The sequence below is a fragment of the Oncorhynchus tshawytscha genome, linkage group LG22 (assembly GCF_018296145.1).
Source record: "Oncorhynchus tshawytscha isolate Ot180627B linkage group LG22, Otsh_v2.0, whole genome shotgun sequence".
NCBI classification, from domain to species: domain Eukaryota; kingdom Metazoa; phylum Chordata; class Actinopteri; order Salmoniformes; family Salmonidae; genus Oncorhynchus; species Oncorhynchus tshawytscha.
Genome location: NC_056450.1, coordinates 39,890,100 through 39,908,082, shown reverse-complemented (window position 1 = coordinate 39,908,082; position 17,983 = coordinate 39,890,100). Strand labels below are relative to the sequence as shown.

The window sequence follows — 17,983 nt, the reverse complement described above, 5'->3', positions numbered from 1 at the left end:
TCAAGCGTTGTGCATGCATTAGCCAATAGATTATGATCCAAACTAATACAATAGATATTCATAGATATCCCCTACATTCGCTGACCTCAATCACTATAATTTACTGTTACATTGCCATTTAATAAACCCAGGTAATGTAACAAGAATGTTACCTGTAAACCCAGTGGAAAAAATTAGGGCATCATTGGCAACATTATTTTCCTTGTGCGTATTTGGCCATTTAGCACTGAACATAACAAAAGGCCTGGATCTGTGCGTAATTCGCCTTGCGTAAAATGCTCTCTCTATCCCTGCCCCGATTTGTAATATGTTTGCTTTTGCAACAAAATGAAAGAGGAGTTCGATTGTTAATTGTAGCGACAGGAATCACACGTGATTGAATTATTGGCGGATCATAGGCCTATCTGCCCGCTGTCCCGCCTGGTCCTCCCTGTTTCACGGGTCTTTGTTCCTGATCTCCTAAATCCCACCCATTTGAAATGAAGAGAAGAAGAAAAAACCCACTCTCTCGGGCTCGCACAGGCGCCTTGCTTTCACTGTAACCGGTAGTCGTTAAAGTGCGTTCCGGACCAACCTCATGATGGAGACGGATAGTTGTTTGTCTTTCTCTTCGCAGCCAAACCGGACACCACCAGAGAACTCACCGGGTTTGGAACAGCATAGTTCCTCGGGTTCGTTTCTTCCCTGTGACGAACTTCAGAAAAACGTACACCTTCCTCTCGCGCACCGCCTGAGTCTCCGGGGTCAGGGTGACTTCTACAGCTCGAGCTCCATGGGACGATTTAATGACGGCGCGCCCGCGGACTTTACGCACGGGGCAGCTCCCACGAACCCTCGCGCCTCGCCCAACAAACATAGCAAATATATGGAAAATATGAATCAGGATCAAAATGGTTTATCAATAAGCGGGAAGGGCTCGTTTTATGAAAACAACTCCGAGGGTAAGTGGAGATTTTATTTTTTTGTAAATTAAAAAATTACGGCCATCAGTGTGAGGCTAACTGTGAAAAGGATATAGCCTCTACGAAAATAGGGGGAAATGCAATAATAATACTCACAATAATTATAATAATTATGTATTTACCTAAATGGTATAGGCCTAACTGAATAATGTTCTATTGCGTGTGGAAACCGTTTGACTTGTCAAACATTATGCAATATCCATTCTGAAGAAGATACATACCCGTGATAAGATAATTGCGACCAACATTTGTTGTCAGCTACTTCAAATTGTTTCAAAATTACATTTTCACCTATTTTGTAGACCAGTGGATAAATATATTTTCAGGGTTTCTTTGGCGCTGCACATAGCCTATGCATGTGTTTCAAGGGCTTGGATAAAAACTTTGTTAACACTGTAAACAATATTGTGCTAGTTCTACCTTTTTTAAAAGTACGTAACTATTTACATCAGCTTTTTTAGTATTTCCAACATGAGGTATTCTGATGTATAATATACTTCACTTTTGCTGTTTCACAAACACTAATAAATTAAGTCCAGCGTCTAAAAAAAGGGCGTAGTTCCAACAGAAGTGTATTAATTCCCAAACTGTTATTATTCGTTAGATCTACTTCCTCTTTTTGATCAGTTTACTTTCAGTGATCATATCTTAATGTTGATTTGTTGTTGTTGCCATTTTAACACACTTTATTACGCATTGCTGAACACGGAAGTGGAGGTGGAACTGCAAGCATAGTAAGATGCTTAATGTGCCTCCAGCATGAAGTATTATGCGCAGTTATGCGCATGACCTTGTATAAAGTGGGAATGGGTCATCTCATTTTTCAACGTAAATTTGCATATAATGTTGTTTAAGAGTATAATAAAAGTAACAACAAAAAAATGTATTACCTACAAAATTGAGCTACACGGCAAGTACTCTCAAATTCTTAAATTGAGAGTAAATATCAAGACAAAAATTGTAAATTAAACAATACATTAAATTGAATTAACACATTCAAATATTGAAGTAAAACCAAGAACCTGCGTTTTTATGTGAAAATCCTACATTTTTTGGGGTTGGGGGGGGGGGCCTGAATCATTATGTACAGTCTAATGATCGTGATTCCTTTTCACCAAATGTCTGTTTTTAATTGTTCACCTAATTATTTAGCTTGTTTTCTATCATTTAGGATAACGTTCCAAAGGACCATCAAAGGACGGGTGTTTATTAGTCCACACAGCAGGCCCCGGCTGAAGAAATCCCTCAAAAATAACGGAATGACTTTGTAGATCTGGGCCTCGTTTCCCAGTTGCGATGTAATTTAACCATTACGATGATCGTACCAGTTGCATCATTATTTACGAGCCAACTTTCTAAGTGTGTCCCAAACAAACAAGTAGAGAGTACCTTCGCTAAGTGCATCGTTAGACCATGTGTCGTGTGGTTAGTAGGCCTATTGATTGGATCGAAAGAAAAAGCCGCGCTGCTGTCGGATCAGCTTTCTCCATTCAAATATTACTTTAACATTCGGATTATTCCACAATACTGACGACGGATTAGCTCCTAGAGAGATATTACCATCTATGGCTGCAACTATTGAGGTGGCGTATTATGTTTACCCGATAATAATGCACTAAATCACATTGGGCACATGTTGTTACACATGAAACATATTGAGGCAAAAAAAAAATACAGACAGTAGCCTAGTGGCAAAATAAAGCTCAATATGATTGAAATATATCGACCCATTTAGGCTTAGCCTATTTACATTTCAATGTTGTCATCACGGTTTTCGTTTGAAGATTTGTTTTATCTTTCACTTGTTTGTAACAATTGCAAATACTTTGGCAACTTTGTATTTGTAGTCCACTTCGCTCTGAAGTTATCAGCCGTCAAAGTCAGACAGATACCCAGCCTAAACACAGGCAGGACAGGTCACCCGTGATGCAAGTCAGTATTCAACGGTCATCCATGTCTGGGGACATCGGGAGGCAACAATGAGCGCTGTTACCTTCAAGCATCTGTCTTTGATTCCAAAGGTTACACTTTCGAATCAGGCGATAGAAAGTTGTTTTTGGGATGTTTTTTTTTAAGCCTATCCCAAACCTTAGCCCTTACCTGAATTTACCTGAAGTCAGAGTTAATACCTAAATTAAGATTTCGGAATATTGCCTAAACTTAACTCTAACATACTGACCACTCCGCTCGCGTTACTAGCTGAGATGTCTGTGAATAAAGTGACGCGGAAGGGCCAAAAACATCTAATGGTGCACTTTGGCTTCTCTGTGAGTGGTCTGGATCACTCGTATACGTGTGAACATTTTTAACAGCAACGTTACTAACGAAGGTTCTGGGAAACAGCTCGGCTACTAAAGATACATCGTAAAATGGTTCTAATTATGATCTATCTTAACGCTACGAAGGCTCTGGGAAACGAGGCCCTGAATGCTGCTATGCCTTTGTAGAGCGAACATCTTGAATTTGGCCTGTTATTTTGTTCCTTGTGAGCTCCTTTTCAGAATTTAGTTGTTTTGGTGAACCTAATATCCCCAATGTTGCGCTTTCGAATTATTAGAAAATAAAATGTGAATCAGATGTTAAAACACGATTTTAAAGTCATGGAATATTATAGGCCTAGACGACGACTACAAAATAATATAGCCAGCCCACCGAAATTGGCAAGGCCGACTCAAATGAATGTGCAACGACATCAAAAAACGTCATTATTTTAGCCTGAGCGGTCTAGGTGCGTGATTACGGCGTCGGTGGAGGGAGCTTCCACCGTGCCATACACATCTTATAAACACACCAATCATATGCATTCTGTACAAAATACAGTAATAAACGAAACAAACAAAAACCAAATACAACTTGAGTTCATTTTAAATTGAGAAGGTTTCTTAATCAAAATGTTCTGTTTTGTTTCTGAAGCGCAAAAAAAAGTTACACATTTCCTAATTAGATTCTCAATATGTGTTTTATGCAACAGGCCCTATTTGCAAATATTGACTCTGGAAGACCCTGTCCTTTTTTTTTATTTTTTTTTTACATCATAATATTTTTCAGGTGCAATATTATCTATTATATTTAAGCACATTCAGAACATTCTCTAAATAATAATAAACTTAAAGAACTAGATTAACTTAAAGATAAAGATGATTTTCTTCGGCCTGAGACATGCACCAACACAGCGTTCCAAGTTGAAACACTTTAGTAAACGTAATATCCCGTGAACTCGAGTCTTAGGAAATGACGTGGTTCTTCAGTATTATTTATTGACATTTGTAATCTATCCTCTAAAGTTGCCTTTATTAAGGGATGTGAGTTCTGTTAAGGACAGTGATATATCTGTGTGTGCAGAATAACATACAGCAGTCCGATTCATGTTATTGCCAAAGACAACCGTGGATAGAGATACTCTATCTCTACAGTTAATCTTCATCTAGATAATAGCATGGTCTGATTTAAAATGAATACTTTTCAATTTCTTTGGTCTTGAATTAATACTTTCTATACACATGCAAACACACACACACACACACACACACACACACACACACACACACACACACACACACACACACACACACACACACACACACACACACACACACACACACACACACACACACAGTGATTAGAGCGTTGGACCAATAACCGAAAGTTTGCTGAATCGAATCCCTGAGATGACATGGTAAAAAAAAACATGTCATTCTGCCCCTGAGCAAGGCAGTTAACCCACTGTTACCCAGGCGGTGTGTCTGTCGATTAACCCTTGTGTAGTCTTAACATTATGTATACTCCCCTTGTCCTAAGGGTAAAAAAAAATGACCCGCCTTCACTAAAATAAAGCAGCTTAATTGAATGTTAAACCCCAAATCTATTTTGCATGAAGAAACTTTGTGAATATCTGGGTTTTTCCCTCTTCACAATGCAGAAAGACTGCACTTAATCAGTGGACACCCCTTGTTTCTATTACAACACACCTGTCATAATTGTTTGCTGTTGAACATAGTGGCGGGTCATTTTTTACCCTTAAGACAACACAAGGGTTAAGGCAGCCCCTTGCTGAAGACACATTTAAGTTGTATAACTGACTAGGTATCCCCCTTCCCCTTTCTGTTGTACAACTGACTAGGTATCCCCCTTTCTGTTGTACAACTGACTAGGTATCCTCCCTTTCCCTTTCTGTTGTACAACTGACTAGGTATCCTCCCTTTCCCTTTCTGTTGTACAACTGACTAGGTATCCTCCCTTTCCCTTTCTGTTTTACAACTGTACAACTGACTAGGTATCCCCCTCCCTTCCTTTCCTGACTTTCTGTTCCTGTTGTACAACTGACTAGGTATCCCCCTTTCCCTTTCTGTTGTGCAACTGACTAGGTATCCCCAACTGACTTATCCCCCTTTCCTTCCTGTTGTACAACTGACTAGGTATCCCCCTTTCCCTTCCTGTTGTACAACTGACTAGGTATCCCCCTTTCCCTTTCTGTTGTACAACTGACTAGGTCTCCCCCTTTCTGTTGTGCAACTGACTAGGTATCCCCCTTTCCCTTCCTGTTGTACAACTGACTAGGTATCCCCCTTTCCCTTCCTGTTGTACAACTGACTAGGTATCCCCCTTTCCCTTTCTGTTGTACAACTGACTAGGTCTCCCCCTTTCCCTTTCTGTTGTGCAACTGACTAGGTATCCCCCTTCCCTTCCTGTTGTACAACTGACTAGGTATCCCCCTTTCCCTTTCTGTTGTACAACTGACTAGGTATCCCCTTGACTAGGTCTCCCCTTTCTGTTGTGCAACTGACCCTTTCCCTTTCTGTTGTACAACTGACTAGGTATCCCCCTTTCCCTTTCTGTTGTACAACTGACTAGGTATCCCCTTTCTGTTGTACAACTGACTAGGTATCCCCCTTTCCCTTTCTGTTGTACAACTGACTAGGTCTCCCCCTTTCATTTGTACAACTGACTAGGTATCCCCTTTCTGTTGTACAACTGACTAGATATCCCCATTTCCCTTTCTGTTGTACTGATACCTAGTCAGTTATACAACTTAAATGTGTCTTCAGCAAGGGGCTGCCTTAATCGACAGACACGCCGCCTGGGTAACAGTGGGTTAACTGCCTTGCTCAGGGGCAGAATGACATGTTTGTACAGAAAAAAGTTTTAAAGGTATCAGAAATACATCAAAACACAATCATATTGAAGTATAAAACCCCTGCCAACTAATATCAACACATATTGCCTTGTGCCTTGTAATTCTGTTACCAAACACCCACTTAACTTTAAGATATATTTTAGTTTCTCTCGCTCATGAGGAGGGAGGATAATGAAAGTTCACAGGAGTAACAAGTAAAGGTAGACCTACCAATCAATTATAGTGATTTTACTGATATCAAGTTTGTTTATGAATAATTAAGTGATTCAAACTTGTAATTCTGTTACCAAATTGGCAACGGAATTACCAAAAAGTAGAGTACTGTACAGTAGAGTTGAGTACAGGACAGTACAGTAGAGTTCAGTACTGTACAGTACAGTAGAGTTCACTACTGTACAGTAGAGTTCAGTACATTAGAGTAGAGTACTGTACAGTAGAGTAGAGTTGAGTACAGTACAGTAGAGAAGAGTACTGCACTGTACAATAGAGTACAGTTCAGTACAGTAGAGTACAGTATTCAGTACAGTAGAATACTGTACAGTTCAGTAGAGTATAGTACTGTACAGTTCAGTACAGTAGTGTAGAGTACTGTACTGTACAGTATAGTAGAGTCCAGTACAGTAGAGTCCAGTACTGTACATTAGAGTTCAGTACAGTAGAGTAGAGTTCAGTAGAGTAGAGCACACTAGAGTAGAGTACGGTACAATGTACAGTATTGGACATATTTACTGTACTGTACTGAACTCTACTGTGCTGTGTTGTACTGTACTCTGCTATGCTGTGACGTCCAAACTTGTGAAACATAGACATTTATGATTGGTTCAGATTTTTCAATGTAAATTGTCCAAAGTAGTCCTTGTGCATAGTGCACAGTTTGTTCAACTTTAAAATCAATGTTTTTTGTATGGCATACATGTCAAAGTGAAAAATCTGTGTCAAATCGCAATTCTGTTACAATGGAATTGCCCTTTTTTTAAACCCTTAATGAAAGGGTTTTCATTCAACTTTTTTTTAAATATGGGGTTGTGGACAATATAAGAATGAGATACAGAAAGCCCCAAATATTGGTACGATTAGAACACTTTTTTTGGGGGACAAGATAATCCATTTGGCGTCAGTCTGTCTGTGAATTTAACCTGAGTGTTGTTTTTCTGACTCAGATTTGAGTAGAGATATGTTGTGTCCACATGACACTTGATTGCTGTCCAACATTCTGGGACACAGTCAGACTCACACACCTTCAAAGGCAGACTAGTCTTCCTGTTTTGTCTATTGGTGCTTGGAAGGGGAGAGGGTTAGGGTTTAGAGATTGAAAAGCAGGGGGGATGGTATAGCACATAGCCTAAAATGTTATATAAAGAAGTATATAAGTATAGTGAGTTAGAGGGATGATGAATTGACTTGATATTCCTAACCCACAGATCTCATCCATGTTGACATTTCTTTAACTGCACAGTCTAAAAATGAATAATACAAAATTAAAAAATATATATATATTTTAAATTCTAAGAAACCATTAAACGCAATTCAATGCTCCCGAAATTTGACATTTTACCAAAAATATGTCTGACAATGCAGCAAAAGCATAATGCAGCAAAAAGCTTATTTCTCTCAAATTTGTTTACATCCCTGTTAGTGAGCATTTATCCGTTGCCAAGATAATCCATCCACCTGACAGGTGGGGCATATCAAGAAGCTGATTAAACCTCATGATCATTACACAGGTGCACCTTGTGCTGGGGGACAATAAAAGGCCATTTTCAAAATGTGCCGTTTTGTCACACAATACCACAGATGAACTATGGTGTGAGGTTGGATCTATTCTAAACCAACATCAGGGGTGCGTCCCAAAATGACTCCTTATTCCATAAATAGTACACTACTTTTGAGCAAAGACCTATTGGCCCTTGTCAAAAGTAGTGCACTCTGTAGGGAATAGGGTTTTTCAAAGAAAATACTTCTCTGTTTGGGACAGGAAGTTAATTAGGACTATGCTGAATGACTGATCTCAACTGTCCTCTGAGTGAGCCTAATGATAGGACATGGGGAAAGTCTAGATAAGACAAAGGGGACCAAGAGAGAATAATTATCTTCTGGGACCCCATCATTAACATGAAGAACAACATCCAAACACAGCCCAAGTGAAACATCCAAAATGTTTTAGTCCAGTGACATCCATAATGGTACTGTCCAGTCATCCAAACACATCCAGTCCATAATGGTACTGTCCAGTTAACCAAACACTCCCGGAGTCCATAATGGTACTGTCAAGTCATCCAAACACTCAGGGAGTTGATAATGGTACTGTCCATTCATCCAAACGCACACAGAGTCCATAATGGTACTGTCCAGTCAAACAAACACTCAGGGAGTTGATAATGGTACTGTCCAGTCATCCAAATGCACACAGAGTCCATAATGGTACTGTCCAGTCAAACAAACACTCAGGGAGTTGATAATGGTACTGTCCAGTCATACAAATGCACACATAGTCCATAATGGTACTGTCCAGTCAAACAAACACTCCCAGAGTCCATAATGGTACTGTCCAGTCAACCAAACACAGGGAGTTGATAATGGTACTGTCCAGTCATCCAAATGGACCCAGCCCATAATGGTACTGTCAAGTGATCCAAACACACCCAGAGTCCATAATGGTACTGTCCAGTCATCCAAACACTCAGGGAGTTGATAATGGTACTGTCCAGTGATCCAAACACACCCAGAGTCCATAATGGTACTGTCCAGTCATCCAAACACTCAGGGAGTTGATAATGGTACTGTCCAGTCATCCAAACACTCAGGGAGATGATAATGGTACTGTCCAGTGATCCAAACACACCCAGAGTCCATAATGGTACTGTCCAGTCATCCAAACACTCAGGGAGTTGATAATGGTACTGTCCAGTCATCCAAACACTCAGGGAGTTGATAATGGTACTGTCCAGTGATCCAAACACACCCAGTCCATACTGGTACTGTCCAGTCATCCAAACACTCAGGGAGTTGATAATGGTACTGTCCAGTGATCCAAACATACCCAGTCCATAATGGTACTGTCCAGTACAGTTACAAGGAAGTGACTTGTATCACATAAATGAATAGATGGTCTGTGTGTCATATCAATCATAGTCATGAAATGCATATATTTGACCATGCCTTATTATTTTATACACACAATGATACTTTGTATCAAATTTGGTCAAATGTCTAACTTTCTAAATTGAATTAAAAACTCAAATGATTTGGGACTCACAATGTCAAAAATGTGTTCTTGCAATAAGAGATATCACATAACGAGATTTTCAGTCTTCAAAAATAAACTTTGAACTTGTTAAATTAGTTGGAAGAATCTGTAGTATATTCTGTCCATAACATGATCCCAAAACACTAGGTCCATGTGAAACCTCCTCAAACCCAAAACACATCAGTTTGAGTTCTGCTCAGGGGGTCTTGACCTTCATTTAATGCGGGTCAAAACAAACAGTGTTGCAGTGGTCTGGAATGTTGTGTCTGGTCAGATCTGATTAAAACCATAACAAGGAGACTTCAAACTAAAATACTAAATTAAGAGAAAAAAAAGCAAGTTTTAAAAGCAACGCATGTTTATTTCCAACTCTATCTCATACAAATTTGTGCATAACTGTAAAACAATTCCGTCAGCAGCTCACTTAGTGTTTTTCACATATAGTTGCTTGTCTTGTATTCGTGGCTCATCTGGCCTGTTTTTCTCACCTCTTATCAGGGGTCTGTAAGAGACCAGTGGGACCCCTGAGACAACATAGGAACGTTCACTCCTTTCCAAACCAACGTCCTCCTTCAGATCTTAGTCACATCTCCTGAGAAAAGACAAGTCTACATGGCTGAATCCTTTTTATTATTCATGGAGAGTATTACGTTGATGCCTCTTACAGTGGACGTTAATGAATCCTGTTTATTATTAACGGAGAATATTACGTTGATGCCTCTTACAGTGGACGTTAATGAATCCTGTTTATTATTAACGGAGAATATTACGCTGATGCCTCTTACAGTGGACGTTAATGAATCATGTTTGTTATTAATGGAGAATATTACGCTGATGCCTCTTACAGTGGACGTTAATGAATCCTGTTTATTATTAACAGAGAATATTACGTTGATGCCTCTTACAGTGGACGTTAATGAATCCTGTTTATTATTAACGGAGAATACACTGATGCCTCAGTGGACATTAATGTTAGGTTGGCTGTTTAATCTGAATATCTCTGTGTGACAATGTTACCACTGGGAGACATCAGAGCCTCGCTTAAACACAGCAATTTACTTTTTTCTTATAGTAAGCCCTATCTTCCTCCTTTCTCTCTCTCTACCTGCCCTCAGCCAGAGAGAAGGTGGGTCCCAAGCCTATGGGCTACCCAGTGATTGGTTCAGACTTCTGCATCAAGCTGAAGGAGCCAACCAATGGTCTCCAAACAGGGGACTCTATCGCAGACTCCATCGACCTATCGGGCAAGAACAAGAAGCGTCGTAACCGTACCACGTTCAGTACCTTTCAGTTGGAGGAGCTGGAGAAAGTGTTTCAGAAGACTCACTACCCTGACGTTTACGCCCGGGAACAGCTGGCCCTTAGGACCGAACTGACAGAGGCCCGTGTACAGGTAATCCCCCTCTCCATCACATCCTACACATCCTACAGTCCCCTATCCTGGCTGCTACAGTAACTATCTCAGTCCCCTATCCTGGCTGCTACAGTAACTATCTCAGTCCCCAATCCTGGCTGCTACAGTAACTATCTCAGTCCCCTATCCTGGCTGCTACAGTAACTATCTCAGTCCCCATTCCTGGCTGCTACAGTAACTATCTCAGTCCCCATTCCTGGCTGCTACAGTAACTATCTCAGTCCCCATTCCTGGCTGCTACAGTAACTGTCTCAGTCCCCATTCCTGGCTGCTACAGTAACTGTCTCAGTCCCCTATCCTGGCTGGCTAGTCCCCTAGTAAATGGCTCAGTCCCCAATATCCTGGCTGCTACAGTAACTGTCTCAGTCCCCTGGCTTAACTATCTCAGTCCCCAATCCTGCTGCTACAGTAACTGTCTCAGTCCAATATCCTGGCTGTCCCCAATCCTGGCTGCTACAGTAACTATCTCAGTCCCCAATCCTGGCTGCTACAGTAACTATCTCAGTCCCCAATCCTGGCTGCTACAGTAACTATCTCAGTCCCCAATCCTGGCTGCTACAGTAACTATCTCAGTCCCCAATCCTGGCTGCTACAGTAACTATCTCAGTCCCCAATCCTGGCTGCTACAGTAACTATCTCAGTCCCCAATCCTGGCTGCTACAGTAACTATCTCAGTCCCCAATCCTGGCTGCTACAGTAACTATCTCAGTCCCCAATCCTGGCTGCTACAGTAACTATCTCAGTCCCCAATCCTGGCTGCTACAGTAACTATTTCAGTCCCCAATCCTGGCTGCTACAGTAACTATCTCAGTTTGCAACTGTAATAGTTTGCAGTACCATCCTGCAAACAGTTAATACATCCAGATTATAGGCTACAATATTTATGTGCAGAAATGCAAAGTAGATCTGCTGCTCAGTCCTTTTAAATTAAGATTTTTGTTTGTTGCCTTACAACAAACGTTGGCATTTGAACGTGAATTACAGTAAGTGGCAGATGTCCTCTGATCCTTTTCTCTCTCTCTCCATTCAGGTGTGGTTCCAGAACCGACGGGCCAAGTGGAGGAAGAGGGAACGCTACGGGAAGATCCAGGAGGTGCGAAACCACTTTGCTGCTACATACAATATCTCCACCTACCAGGTACACACTGACACACATAGTTCTCTTTGCTACTACTTAAGATATCTCCAATTACCAGGTACACACTGACACACATAGTTCTCTTTGCTGCTACATACAATATCTCCACCTACCAGGCACTGTCTTCCGACAGGTGGCGTCACTCCTACGCACGCTCATCCCTCAATCTAATCTGACGTACTCTCTTCCTCTCTAGATGCAGAGCAACCTGTGGCCAGGAGCTGGTGCAGGAGGGGGCGGGGGGTCCGGCGGGGGCTGTGTCCTGAGCCCTGACACCATGTCTTCCTCTTGTATGAGTCCCTACCCCCATCCCCACAGCAACCTCTCCTCCATGGGCTTCATGGGCATGCCCCCGTCCTCCAGCCACCCCCACCACCCTCACCATCACCCCCACACCACCCTGGCATCAATAGCCTCTACTCTCTCCACAGCTTCCCTGGGGCCCTCGGGGGCCACTCCTTTGAGCCAGGGCCCGAGACAGAGTATAAGCCATCCAGCCTGTTGGCCCTGCGGATGAAGGCTAAGGACCCTGGGAGTCTTCTATCCTGGCCTACATGATCACCACAGTGTCAGGGCCCTACTATGTACTGACTGAGCCAATGTACACACACACATTCAAACTCAATCTTGTATACTAGCTACACCATGGATAGTTATGGCCACATGTGTTTGTGTTACTGCATGTTGATAACAGCAGAAGTCAAAACTCTCTCCTGTGGTTCACTATAATATGTATACACACACTCTGCTATTTTTCTCCCGAAAACGTAAACCCACAGACTTCAAAACATGACATGATCAACCTTTGAGTTTGTTAGATATTTTGTCCCTGGGCATTTCCATGTAAAAAGGACCAACATATAAAGTTAATACGAACAGGTAAAACTGGGTGTCAAATGAAAACTAAGAGTCTATATTTTTGTGGAAATGAATGCATAGAAACCATTTTCCATCTTAAACATTTGTCATAAAGTAAAAGGCTTTGATTTCTGGACAAACAGATGGACAAAGGGGTTCTTAGAAAACATCTACCAGAAAAAAGGTTTTAAAGGTATCAGAAATACATCAAAACACAATAATATTTTGGTATAAAGACCCCTGCCAACTAATATCAACACTTACTTTTAGTTTTGGTTAAATGTACCATCTGTAAGTATAATAAATATTTCCTTTGTAATTGTGATTTGTCATTCCGTTACCAAACAGCCACATATCTCCTTCATGAGACATACCAATTAGTTATAGTGATTTTACTGATATCAAATATTGTTTTTGACGTATTAAGTGATTAAAATTCGTAATTTGAAATACCAAGCAATCTGTAACGTAATGACTGCAACTGAATTGGCTACGATAGGAAATCGTAGTAGTCACAAACCACAGTTGGATCACCTGTTACTGTCCTCCCTTCCACTGACATACTGTTATGTTCAGCTCATAGTGTCTCCTGCTACTGTCCTCTCTTCTACTGACTGTTATGTTCAGCTCATAGTGTCTCCTGCTACTGTCCTCTCTTCCACTGACTGTTATGTTCAGCTCATAGTGTCTCCTGCTACTGTCCTCTCTTCCACTGACATACTGTTATGTTCAGCTCATAGTGTCTCCTGCTACTGTCCTCTCTTCCACTGACATACTGTTATGTTCAGATCATCATCTGGTGGTCAAAGCAAGAGTGTTAAAACAGTCTGTCTGGACAACCGCCCTCTCTCTCTTTCTCTCTCTCTCTCTCTCTCTCTCTCTTTCTGTCTCTCTCTCACTTTCTCCCCCTTTCCCTCTGTATGTCTGTCTGTCTGTCTGTCTGTCTGTCTCTCTCTCACTGACACCTACCCGTGAGCACCCTCTCTTTCCATTTACTGTAACAAGCATTCTAATCCACTGAGCACCGACCAACACAGGATGTCCATGTAGTACAGTGCAGTACAGTACAGTACAGTGGAGTACAGTGCAGTACAGTGGAGTACAGTGCAGTACAGTACAGTGGAGTACAGTGGAGTACAGTGCAGTACAGTACAGTGGAGTACAGTGCAGTACAGTACAGTGGAGTACAGTGCAGTACAGTGCAGTGGAGTACAGTGCAGTACAGTGGAGTACAGTACAGTACAGTGGAGTACAGTGCAGTACAGTACAGTGGAGTACAGTGCAGTACAGTGGAGTACAGTGGAGTACAGTGCAGCACAGTACAGTGGAGTACAGTACAGTGCAGTACAGTGGAGTACAGTACAGTGCAGTACAGTGGAGTACAGTGGAGTACAGTGCAGTACAGTGCAGTACAGTGGAGTACAGTGCAGTACAGTGGAGTACAGTGGAGTACAGTGCACAGTACAGTGCAGTACAGTGGAGTACAGTACAGTGCAGTACAGTGGAGTACAGTACAGTGGAGTACAGTGGAGTACAGTACAGTGGAGTACAGTGCAGTACAGTGGAGTACAGTGCAGTACAGTGGAGTACAGTACAGTGCAGTACAGTGGAGTACAGTACAGTGGAGTACAGTGGAGTACAGTACAGTGCAGTACAGTGGAGTACAGTACAGTGGAGTACAGTGGAGTACAGTACAGTGGAGTACAGTGGAGTACAGTACAGTGCAGTACAGTGGAGTACAGTACAGTGCAGTACAGTGGAGTACAGTACAGTGGAGTACAGTGGAGTACAGTACAGTGGAGTACAGTGCAGTACAGTGGAGTACAGTGGAGTACAGTGCAGCACAGTACAGTGGAGTACAGTACAGTGCATTACAGTGGAGTACAGTGCAGTACAGTACAGTGGAGTACAGTGCAGTACAGTGGAGTACAGTGGAGTACAGTGCAGCACAGTACAGTGGAGTACAGTGGAGTACAGTGCAGTACAGTGGAGTACAGTGCAGCACAGGACAGTGGAGTACAGTGCAGTGCAGTGCAGCACAGTACAGTGGAGTACAGTGCAGTACAGTACAGTACAGTACAGTACAGTGCAGTGCAGTACAGTACAGTACAGTGAGTGTAGCACAATACAGTACAGTAAAGACAAGTAGAGTATAGTACACTGTACTGAACTAAATTATACTTTACTGTAGTGAATTCTACTGTACTGTTAAATAAAATAGTTGTGGTCATTTACACATTATGTTATTGCAGGTGCAGTAATGCCTAACAATACAAACAATACACACAAATTCCAAAAATAAAAATGACGAAATATCCGAACTAGCAATGTCAGACTCCAGAAAATAAATATACAGTATATATACACTACCGTTCAAAAGTTGAGTCACTTAGAAATGTCCTTGTTTTTGAAAGAAAAACACATTTTTGTCCATTAAAATAACATCAAATTGATCAGAAATACAGTGTAGACATTGTTAATGTTGTAAATGACTATTGTAGCTGGAAATGGCAGTTTTTTTAATGGAATATCTACATAGGTGTACAGAGGCCCATTATCAGCAACTATCACTCCTGTGTTCCAATGGCACGTTGTTTTAGGTAATCCAAGTTTATCATTTTAAAAGGCTAATTGATCATTAGAAAACCCTTTTGCAATTATGTTAACACAGCTGAAAACTATTGTGCTGATTAAAGAAGCAATAAAAGTGGCCTTCTTTAGTATCTAGTTGAGTATCTGGAGCATCAGCATTGTAGGTTCGATTACAGGCTCAAAATGACCAGAAACAAAGAACTTTCTTCCGAAACTCGTTAATCTATTCTTGTTTTGAGAAATTAAGGCTTTTCCATGCGAGAAATTGTCAAGAAACTGAACATCTCGTACAACGCTGTGTACTACTCCCGTCACAGAACAGCGCAAACTGGGTCTAACCAGAATAGAAAGAGGAGTGGGAGGCTCCGGTGCACAACTGAGCAAGAGGAGAATGACATTAGAGTGTCTAGTTTGACAAACAGACGCCTCACAAGTCTTCAACAGGCAGCTTCATTAAATAGTACCCGCAAAATACCAGTCTCAACGTCAACAGTGAAGAGGCGACTTCTAGGCAGAGTTCCTCTGTTCAGTGCCTGTGTTCTTTTTCCCATCTTAATCTTTTCTTTTTATTGGCCAGTCAGATATGTTTTTTTCTTTGCAACTCTGCCTATAAGCATCCCGGAGTTGCCTCTCCACTGTTGATGTTAAGACTGGTGTTTTGCGGGTACTATTTAATGAAGCTGCCAGTTGAGGACTTGTGAGGCGTCTCTTGCTTAGTTGGGCATAAATATATATATTAAATATATTAAATATATTAAAAATATTGTTTTCTTCATAAATCTATACACAGTACCCCATAATGACCAAGTGAAAACAGGTTGTTAGACATTTTAGCAAATGTATTAAACATAAAAAACAGAAATACCTAATTTACATAAGTATTCTGACCCTTTTCTATGAGACTCGAAATGAAGCTCATGTGCATCCTGTTTCCATTGATCATCCTTGAGATGTTTCTACAACTTGATTGGAGGCCACCTGTGGTAAATTCAATTAATTGGACATGATTTGGAAAGGCACACACCTGTCTGTATAAGCTTCCACAGTTGACAGGGCACGCCAGAGCAAAAATCAAGCCATGAGGTCGAAGGAATTGTCCGTAGAGCTCTGAGACAGGATTGTGTCGAGGCACAGATCTGGGGAAGGGTACCAAAATATCTGCAGTACTGTACTTTTGGTAATGTACGGTATGTTCGTAGAACATTTTACACATTTATAAAAAATAAAAAATGAAAAGCTGAAATGTCTTGGGTCAATAAGTATTCAACACTTTCAACACTGAATAAGTTCAGGAGGAAATATTTGGTTAACAGGTCCCATAATAAGTTTACTCTGTGTGCAATAATAGTGTTTAACATGATTTTTTTTAACGACTACCTCATCTCTGTATCCCACAAATACAAATATCTGTAAGGTCCCTCAGTCGAGCAGTGAACTTCAAACACAGATTCAACCACAAAGACCAGGGAGGTTTTCCATTGCCTCGCAAAGTAGGTCACCTATTGGTAGATGGGTCAAAATAAAAAGCAGACATTGAATATCCCTTTGAGCATGGTGAAGTTGTTAATAACACTTTGGATGGTGTATCAATACACCCAGTCACTAGAAAGATACAGGCGTCCGTCCTATATCTTCCAGTAGCCGGAGAGGAAGGAAACCGCTCAGGGATTTCACTATGAGCCCAATGGTGACTTTAAAACAGTTAAGAGTTTAATGGCTTTAATAGGAGAAAACTGTAGATTAATCAACAACATTGTAGTTACTCCACAATAATAACCTAATTGACAGAGTGAAAAGGAGGAAATACAGAATAAACAATATTCCTACACAACATCCAGGTTTGTCCATTGAGGTGTGCTGAGGGAGGGGCTCTGTGTGTGTGTGTGTGGTGTGTATGTAGCAGTATAGCTGGCCTCACATCAAGAGGCCTTCGGATGGCACCCCATGCATCAGTTTAAAGTGGTAGGCCTATTAATGAAAAACTAACTGAGCGACTGCACTATGCCATTGATGATGAAGTGTAGGCCGGCTATCAGGCATCCCTCCAGAGTCCCCGCTCCGTATTGAGAATGCAGGGTCTACCTAGTTCACATCTGGCAACAGAGAGGGTCAACCCAAAAACTCAAATGAATGATGAGCTATGAAGAAATTGGGGTTATAATTCCCTGGTCGTTTCTTCATTTTCTTTTTATCACAAGGAGTATTTTATGGAGAGGTGATTAATTACTTGATAGGCCCTTGACTTGACACAGTGGTGGTGTGGCATGATTTTCCACATTACATATGGGTTTCAATGACCCAGGGAAAGCCTTCATGAGTTATTGTAACTTATGGAGACAATGGCCGAACGTGCACAAAGATGTTGGAGTTCAGACATGACGTCATTGTTTTAAACATATCCAAATGGTTTTCAAACTAAGGCATGGTTCAATGCGCCAATAAATCCTCACAATCCACTTTACATGTTCTTTTTTAAATTAGCGATGTCTTGGCGCTAATATTGGGATCATGTATACTGTGATAATGACCCATACAAAAATAAATGTAATGGAGAGCAATGTATAAGAAGGGATTGTTGGTAAATGCATGGCCTTGTCATTTTTATACGCTATCGTTATTGGGGTCTCCTTAGACCAGA

The 17,983-nt window shown here is 41.2% G+C and overlaps 1 protein-coding gene across 1 annotated transcript; it reads left to right on the top strand.

The window, feature by feature from the left end:
* The first annotated feature begins 480 nt into the window (after window positions 1–480).
* LOC112221476 (homeobox protein aristaless-like 3) lies at window positions 481–13,279 on the top strand. The gene is given in 5 exon segments (XM_042304240.1): window positions 481–941; window positions 10,459–10,736; window positions 11,788–11,895; window positions 12,092–12,274; window positions 12,277–13,279. Coding segments are annotated over 5 exon segments (1,110 nt in total). The 5' UTR covers window positions 481–577; the 3' UTR covers window positions 12,454–13,279.
* Window positions 13,280–17,983: the final 4,704 nt, after the last annotated feature.